This window comes from Vigna radiata, chromosome 1 (assembly GCF_000741045.1).
Source record: "Vigna radiata var. radiata cultivar VC1973A chromosome 1, Vradiata_ver6, whole genome shotgun sequence".
Classification (NCBI taxonomy): Eukaryota; Viridiplantae; Streptophyta; class Magnoliopsida; order Fabales; family Fabaceae; genus Vigna; species Vigna radiata.
The window spans coordinates 35,552,771-35,562,221 of record NC_028351.1 but is presented as its reverse complement, the minus strand read 5'-3'; the positions used below and the strand labels follow the sequence as shown (position 1 = coordinate 35,562,221).

The 9,451-nt window shown below is 32.8% G+C and overlaps 2 protein-coding genes across 2 annotated transcripts in view; one reads left to right on the top strand and one right to left on the bottom strand.

Annotated features, from left to right (window-relative positions):
- Positions 1 to 4,623, bottom strand: part of LOC106762642 (probable leucine-rich repeat receptor-like protein kinase At1g35710) — a 14,123-nt gene extending 9,500 nt beyond the window's left edge. Inside the window, exons 1-2 of the mRNA XM_014646652.1 lie at positions 4,602 to 4,623; positions 3,581 to 4,182 (exon numbers count right to left, since the gene is read on the bottom strand). Coding sequence (XP_014502138.1) covers positions 3,581 to 4,182; positions 4,602 to 4,623 — 624 coding nt within the window. The remainder of the gene's footprint in view (positions 1 to 3,580; positions 4,183 to 4,601) is intronic.
- Positions 4,624 to 5,951: 1,328 nt separating this feature from the next.
- Positions 5,952 to 6,365, top strand: LOC106762632 (elongation factor Ts-like). Its single transcript, XM_014646638.1, has one exon. The coding sequence runs from the start codon at positions 5,952 to 5,954 to the stop codon at positions 6,363 to 6,365; it is 414 nt and encodes a 137-aa protein (XP_014502124.1).
- Positions 6,366 to 9,451: the final 3,086 nt, after the last annotated feature.

Genomic DNA, 9,451 nt, shown 5'->3' with positions numbered 1-9,451 from the left:
ACCTACACTCTCATCGGAAGAAGGAAATTGAATGCTAAGGTGAAGCTCAGCACCACCAGATGTAATGCTATTCCATTGACAGCGATTGGAATTCCTTCTCCATATGCGTTAGGAAATTAGCACACCAATTATCTGGAATTGGAATGTCTACAAACTAAACCATTTGAAAGACTTTGCTATTGCTCTTTTGGCATGTTGAAACTAATCTTATGGGCTAAACAATTAACCAATAGATACATAAAATCAAAATAATGACTTCCTTCTCACTGAAAGACGTTCTTAATTACAAAGAAAAAAAAATATTCATATAGGATTACTAGTCAATTTTGTAATAAATTTAAACTTTTTATTTAATAGTTTGTGTGTCTATTTGGATGTTTTTATGAACAATAGTTGAAGTATGAAGGATAAATAAACTAATTAATAGTTTACAAACATTTGATTGAAAATAACTTAATTTTAATTACTTATGGTTTTATCTGTTGCATCTTTTCGCTATAATATGAACGAAAAAGAGAGTTTTCTTTTTTTTTTTTTCAAAAATCACTTTCATCTTCATCTAATTCATTATTTTGTTCCATTTCTGTGTCACTCACATGTAGGAGTATCTAACACTAGTGGAAAAACGCTCATTAACGTCGGTTATTTTGGGCTTTTAACATCTACTAAACAACCGACGTCATTACCGGTGACGTCAATGGGACGTCGGACAGACACCCAACAGATGTCTGTAGTGGCGTCCGTCAGTGCCATGACTGACGTCTAAAGGCAGTATATAGATGTCGGACTACGCATTAACCGACGTCTAAGAGCACTATATAGACTTCGAACATGTCACTAACCATCGTCTAAGGTCACTATAGACGTTGGTTAATGCATTAACCGACGTCTAATATAGTTGTTGTGTTTTAGTGCAGTTTTGTTCCTGTCTTTGGATAGCCTAGTAGCACACTCTCCTTTTGCTAGTTTCCCTAAAAAAAAAGCATGCGTCTTTTGAATTTCTAATGGCATTTCAACCCAACACCGAACCTTGGTTGTTGATTAGTTCCATTTTCAAAACTAGGCAACGTCCCAGGTTCGTTTTTGGGTCGAAATGTCACAATAAATCCAAAAGACGCCGCTTTTTCTTGGAGGCAGCTAGCAAAGGAAGAATGTGGTACTACGTTACCCAAGAAAAAAACAAAACTGCACTAAAACACAACACAAACAAAACAAGTTTTAATCAGTTGAACCAGAAGATAATCGATGAAAGACCGACAAAGGTTAAACGATAACCATAAGAAACCACGCACCTAGGATGCTCTGCCGCAAGAGAGAAAAAAGAGAGGAGGAAGATGATGATGTTATCAGAAACAATAATGTAATGCCGCAAGAGAGAAAAAGAAGAGGTGCCGCAAGAGAAAAAGGAGAAGAGGGAGACGATATCAGAAATCGCAATGCCGCAAAGAGTCTACGGTTTATTTAAAATGAAATGGAACATCGGTTGCTCTAGAAACCGACGTCTATAGTCATCTAGACGTTGGTTATCTAACTAATTTGACGTCCAAGATAATATTTAATTTGTCTTTTTGAATGCCCAGTAGACGTCAGTTTAAAGGGGAGCTGAAGTTTAGGAAGCTGAACCGATTGACGTTTCATTTATTGTCAAGGATGTTGATGAAAGTTGTGAAGGGGCGCCGACGTCTATAATAATTTAGACGTTGGTGCCCTTCTGCCGGACGTCCGAGTTTGGTGAACATAATTAATTACAGGCACATAGACGTCTCTCCCCTTAAACATCGACGTCTAAATTGCAGAAATTTTTGTCTTTCCCTCTTTCAGACAGGCCATAGACGTCGCTTTTTGACTACATGACGTCTAAGCATCTGGAATCAGGTGATGAACATTAATTGCAGCCCCGTAGACGTCGGCCCCCCATTAAAACCAACGTCAATAAACTGTCTTCTCTCCTACCTCAAGCCATTAGACGTCGGTGTAAGGCAGAGCGGACGTCTACAATCTCATAGGCGTCGCCTTCCCTCGAAACCGACGTCTAGGTTACCAACTTATTTACGGTAATGCCATTGTCCGCACATATACGTCGGGCTTCTCTCGAACCGACGTCTTTTGAGTGACGTTAAACAGCGTTTTTGCACTAGTGTAACTATCTTATTAATTGAGGTTGGATATAATGTATTTAAATTTAATATATTTTTTCATATATAATATAAATTTCTTTCATGACTTTGTGTTTTTTTCTCATGTTTCGTTGATTATTTATCTTATTTATGCTAGAAATATATTATGTAGAGTGTTTTAAAATGATGTTATGTATACCGGTTTATCTTCTTGAAAAGGTTTCAAAGCATCAAATTATTATACATGTGATAAAGAAAATCTCGTAGGCATAATATAGAAACGCCAGATTAATTTATATTTTGTACACGAACAAAATTATCCAATATAATGAAAATTATAAATCTCAGCATAATCATTATCATAAGTTGGTAAGATAATCAAAATCAAATATGAGAAGAACATACCTGTAGTAATATTTTCCTTTAAAAAAAAGAAGAAGAAACATATATAGAAAAGGGTCAAGTTTTTTTTGTTCTCCCCTGAAATTTTATATTACGCTATCTATCCAACAATTTAATTTTTATATGCTAAATTTATAAAATTGAATTTACATGTCAAAATCAGCAACGTGACTTTAGGTGCTAAAAATCACTTAAGAGACCTAAAACGAAGTGTGAAAGAATTTTCTAAATTCTACGTCCACGCAAAGATGAATTTTTTCCTTTTTTTTTTCTGTCTTTGGAGGTAAACAATAACAACCTACAGAGACTAGCATTCTTCTTCCACACTTTTTATTTTATTTTCAAATACGTTTCAGTCAACTCAGATAAATTCCTTCATTGTCTATTTTTAAGATTGTGAAGTTAAATTTAGAATTCTTTACACAAAAAAAATGAATAAAGTTTAAAATAATTCATCAACCTATGCTTGAATTTTAAAGTTCTGCCCCCATTATATGGGTTAGAAAATAGACGAGGAGTAACGTGATTTTAGATGCTAAAATTTTAGAGAGACCCAAAAAGAAGTGTGAAAAGTTTTTTAAATTCTACGTCAACACAAAATATTTACCTCAAAAGTCTTTCTCATTTTGTTTCTTTATGGTGAAATATTCTAAGAATATTTTCAGGACTGAAGAATAGCAACTTAAACATATTTTCAACACATATCCTTCTTTCACTCTTTTCTTTTATTTTCAAAAAAATATAAGGTAAAATTACTTAAGTCGATAGTGGGATAGATTTGTACCTCCCAAATCAAGATATTCAAGTTTTGAAAGACTTGACAACCAATCATCATTTCCAACAAAATAATCACCTGGAAGACGAAGGTGAAGCAAGTGGGAGAGATTTCCAATTTGAGAGGGAATAGTTCCATTGGCAGCATTAGTTAAGTCTAGATACGCCAAATTGGAAAGATTACCAATCTGGGGAGGAATGTTGCCCATAAATCCAGAAAAAGAGAGGTCCAAGTGAATTAAGTTGGTCATTGAGCCAAGAAAAGAAGGAATTGGCATACCTCCTACGAGTAACCGAGTGTGGCTCAAGTGAAGATAAGAAAGCTTGGAAAGACTTGACAGCCAATCAACATTTTCATAAAATAGATAATAATATCCTGTGAGTTGGAGGTGGAGCAAGTTGGTGAGATTCCCTATCTGGGAAGGAATTGTTCCGTTGGCAGCATAACTTAAATCAAGATAGAGCAAATTGGAGAGATTTCCAATCTGAGGAGGAATGTTCCCCATGAATCCAGCATGAGAAAGATTGAGGTGAGTTAAGGAAGTCATTGTTGTAATGAAGGAAGGAATTGGTATACCTTTAAAATTATTGCAGCTGAAATCCAAGTAATTCAAATGCTTCAAATTAACCAAACAAGGATTTATCTCTCCACTGAATGCCCTTCTATTATCCTCTTCGTATGCTTCTATTATCTCATCGTAAAGAGGAGGTGGAGTGTTGAGGTGAAGCTCTGCAACATGAGATGTGATGTTGTTGCAGACAACTCCATACCAATGGCAACAATTGGGATTGAGAGAAGCATTCCAAGAAGAAAGTCTATTTGAAGGATCAATGAGATGATGCTTCAACTTCAACAGTGTCTCTCTCTCACTTCCAATGCACACTGTCTCTGCACTCAGACATAAAAAAACCCAACAAAGATGAAGAAAGACGATAATCAAAAGGAAGGAATTCATTTTAACAAGTGTTAAAAATATGTGGTTACGGGTTATGCATGGGAAATAACATATATATAGTGCTGCAATGCCTTTTTATGTTTACGCTATCTATCTTCTAACTATTTTCATTTTCTATACTAAATTCATAAAATCAAACTCACTATCATATTTGTTTTTTGTTTAAATTTAACAACTTAATTGACTAGGAGGAACGTGATTTTAGGTGCTAACACTTAATTAGGGAGGGACCCAATAAAAAAGCATGATAGACTTTAAATTCTACCTGCTGTTAAACAGAAAGAGTTCAGTTCAAAAGTCTGTCCTTTCTTTCTGCATTTGGTTTACCTGCAGTTGAATTTTCTAATAATACCTACAGCAGACAACAATAACATATTAACATTCTTCTTCTACCTTTTTTCTTATCAAATAGTATTATTTTTTTCTTGATAATTTCCTTGATTATCTACTTTTAATTCAGTGTGAAGTCAAATATAATATCAATTACTCAACATCTTCAACACGTTTCCCTTCTTTATCAATTGCTCAAGATGACACTTCTTATTTTATCATTCTCACTATTTTTTAATTTTGAAAAATTAATTCATAAAACCCAACTTACATCTTAAACTCTTTGATATAACTAATTAAATTACTAGTATTTGATAAATATAAGTTAACTTTGAACAACTTTTTATTGACAAAATATATTTTAAGGGTTTTTTAAAACTTAATAAATGTTGAAACGAGAAAATATAAATAAATATAAAAGTGAGAAGATTAGATTTTAAGAATCTGTACTTCTAATAGCGTCTAAAAAACACTATAAATTATTAAAATCTGAGAACATGGTTACCCACGTTTTTCTTTAAAGAAAAAACTATAAAGTAGTTGTAAAAAATCATCATATATGTTGTCTTTTTTTAATAATAAGATGAGTGAATTAATTTTCATGTACTTCTATCACCTAATCCATTTTATAGGTTAGAAAAATGAAACTACTCTAAAGACTTTATATTACTTATTTTTTTTGTTATGCCCATTTTATGGGTTAGAAAATGGACATAAACTAGAAAGATAATGAAAACATAACTATTATGACAAGGAAATGCAGAAAATGAAATAAAAAGACTTTTAAAGTCCTATCCACTATATGAATTACAAAATTAGAACACCACACATAAATCATAAAAACAAAATTTTAGAGATCGAATTATTGATTTTCTTCATGTAATAGCCTATTATACGAAAATGTATGAAAGAAATAAACGAAAATAATGTAATTAAACAAATTGTTAACTTTGTTTATCATAATAATTTTTAGAATTTACTGACTCTTTAAATCACTTTTAATGTTATTATTTTATTTAACTTCATTTTTACTAATTGACAACCAAAGATTAATTTTTTAAAATTAATATTATAATCTATTTTAAAGAGTATAAATAGTCAAGTTCATTTTAAATGTATTATCTCTGTCTTGACTTTAAAAACCAAACTCATTGTTTGACAAAGTCTTAACCATTCACTTAACAGTCACTCACTCTAATATCATTGTTAGCCAACCCATCACATTTCAAGTTTTTATCTTATGTGCTGGAATAATCTAAGTTGTATGACATGTAGGAAAGAATAATAATTTTAATATATATATATATATATATATATATATATATATATATATATATAAATTGAAACTAAGAAATAAACTGGAGCAGGGATGATGGACTGCAAGAAAGCTCTAGTTGAAACTGGAGGGGATCTTGAAAAGGCCCAAGAATACCTGAGAAAAAAGGGTCTTTCCTCTGCCGACAAGAAATCAAGCCGGCTAGCAGCAGAAGGCAGAATTGGTTCATACATTCACGATTCACGCATTGGCGTTCTAATTGAGGTGAACTGCGAAACTGATTTTGTAGGTAGAGGTGAGAAATTCAAGGAATTGGTTGGTGATCTTGCAATGCAAGTGGTGGCCAGCCCACAGGTGCAGTTTGTATCCATTGAAGAAAAGGAACTTGAAAGACAGAGAGAGGACCTTCTTTCAAAACCAGAGAACATCAGAGAAAAAATTGTTGAGGGAAGGGTCTCTAAAAGGCTCTGGGGAGCTTGCACTTTTAGGGTAGCCTTTTATCAAGGATGACAGTGTTTTAGTGAAAGACTTGGTGAAGCAAACTGTGGCTGCACTAGGAGAAAACATCAAAGTACGGTTGTGGCTAGACTTTTTTTTTATTAAAAAATAAGGTTTAGGCCGCGGTTGTGGTACGAACCGCGGTCTATTCCTGACTTTTTACCGCGGTTACAACCGCGGCATAAAGTCCCAGACTTTTTACCGCGGCTTACTATGCCGCGGTTCGGGAACCGCTGCCAAAGGGCGGAAACAATCGCTGTCGTTTCCCCTGCCTGTACTAGTGAGTATAAGACATTAAGAAATAAGAAGGTGAAGGTTTTACCTGAACTGTTTGCTATGGGGCAACATCTGCTTCTGCTTTCTGAGAGTTCATCTGCAACATCATCCAAGTTAAACAACAGGACGCATCAGAGGGCAATTCCATGTGCCTCTTCCTCCAAGCTGCCACCAACACGATAGAATCAGATTCATCTGGTATCGTACACGAGCAAACAAACTAATTAGAGGGCAAACAGCAGCAGTAGATTTGCAACGAGCAGAATCACTTCAATAGACGAATATACAGCATCAGAGAACAATCATTATCACAAAAACTAAAGATGAAAACCCGACCAAAATATTCATATACGTCACCCCCCCCCCCCCCCCCCCGTGAAATGAATAATTCAACACAACAAGCACTAAAAAATAAGTGAAACTCACCTATTACTGAGAAACCGACACGTCGTCATTTCTTCACTTCGTTGTCGACATCAGAACTTCCTCGCTGTTTCTGCCTCATTCGCTCTTGCTTCCCTTCCCAGTTCACTCAATCTCAGAGGTAGTTAGGGTTTTCGCAGTGGGATGACAAAAACTCGAAAAAGAATAAGAAACAGAGGATTAAACCTTATAGAAACCCTAAAAGAAGAAGGAAACCTATTCTAGACCGATTGATCGGTGTAAATTAAAGTTGAATCGGTGGAAAAGGTTTCAAACGGTGAAAACAAGGTTTTAATCGGTGGAATCGAAGGAAAATGGTGAAAATGAGAAGAAACCCCAACGGAGGGTTTAGATCTATGAATGATTCGGTGGAAAATGAAGGATAGAAGAAATGAGATTATTCCGTGAAGAAGGCTTACCGTGATGATGAACGGTGTGCGGCGAGGAGATATCTGGAGAAGAACGACGCGCCGAAATGGAGAGAAATGAGAGTGAGGCTCTCTAATTGAGAAATGAAAGTGCTCTCTCAGATGAGGAATGTGAGAATCGGAGAGGAAGAGATATTATAACGGATTTCTAAAATTTCGTTATAATACATTAATAATAGATTTTCTACTTATTTACAAGTTTGCCACCGCATTTCATATTATAACTGATTTTCAAAACTACGTTATAATATGTCTTAAACTTATTTACAAGTTTGCCACCGCGTTTGATATTATAACTGATTTACAAAACTACGTTATAATATATATCTATTATAACAGAGAATTTTTGTACGTTATAATATAAGTCGTTATAGAAAATCATTTTTCCACTAGTGTTAACTCATTTTTGTGAATAAAAATATGTTCCACACAGGAAGGTTCAGTCTAAGGTTCAACCTTGTGAGGTTCTAATACTTTTTATTATAACTTATAAATTATAATTTTTATATTGTTAACTCATATTTTTGTGAGTAAAAATATTTTCCACAGGAAGGTTTAGTTTAATGTTCAACCTTGTCAGGTTTCACTTTTTATTATAATTTATAAATTATAATATGTTGAAGCATTTATTTTATTTTGTTTAACTTATATATTTTTGTGAGTAAAAATATCCTCCACAGGAAGTTTTAGTCTACCGTCAGGTTTTAATGCCATCTCATTGTAAAAATAAAATGTCGAATATTTTTTTATAAAAATAAATATTTTCTTTAACTCATATTTTTATAACTAAAAATATCATGTGCAGGAAGGTTTATACAAATAGTGTTATCTCATTATAAAATAAATATTTTATTTAACTCATATTTTTGTGAGTAAAAATATCTTGTGTAAGAAGGTTCAAACCAACGTTCAACTTTATCAAGTTCTAATGTCATCTCATTGTAAAATAAAATGTTGAAAATTTTATTTAAGTCATCTTTTTGTGAGTAAAAATATCCTGCACAGGAAAAGGTTCAGACGAACATTCAACCCCTTATCAGGTTCTAATGTCATCCTATTATAAAATAAAATATTGAATATTTTATGTAACTCATATTTTTGTGAGTAAAAATATCATGTGCAGGAAGGTTCAGACCTATGTTAAACCTTATCAGGTTTTAATGCTATCTCATTGTAAAAATAAAATGTTGAATATTTTATTTAACACATATTTTTGTGAGTAAAAATATCTTGTATAGGAAAAAGTTTGAACGAATGTTTAACCTTATCAGGTTCTAATGTCATCTCATTATAAAATAAAATATTGAATATTTTACTTAACTCATATTTTTGTGAGTAAAAATATCATGTGCAGGAAGGTTTAGACCAACGTTCAACCTTATCACGTTCTAATGTCATCTCATTTTAAAAATAAAATGTTGAATATTTTATTTAACGCATATTTTTGTGACTAAAAATATCATGTGCAAGAGTCTAACGTTTAGCCTTGTGAGATTCTAATGACTCCTCATTATAAAAATAAAATATTGAATATTTTATTTAAATCATTTTTGTGAGTAAAAATATCACGTGCAGGAAGGTTCAAACCGACGTTCAACCTTATCATATTCTAGTGTCATCTCGTTGTAAAAATAAAATGTTGAATATTTTATTTAAAACATATTTTTGTGAATAAAAATATTGTGCACAGGAGAAGATTCAGACGAACGTTCAACCTTATTAGGTTTTAATGTAATCTCATTATAAAATAAAATATTGAATATTTTATTTAACTCATATTTTTATGAGTAAAAATATCATATGCACAGGAAGGTTCAGACCGATGTTCAACCTTATCAGGTTTTAATGTCATCCTATTGTAAAAATAAAATGTTGAATATTTTATTTAACTCATATTTTGTATTTAACTCATATTTGTATGAGTAAAAATATCCTGCACAGGAAAAGGTTCAGAGGAACGTTCAACCTTAT

What these genes read in the sequence shown, in the direction of transcription:
- LOC106762632 (XM_014646638.1), top strand. Translation starts at nt 5,952, where the DNA reads ATGGACTGCAAGAAAGCTCTAGTTGAAACTGGAGGGGATCTTGAAAAG.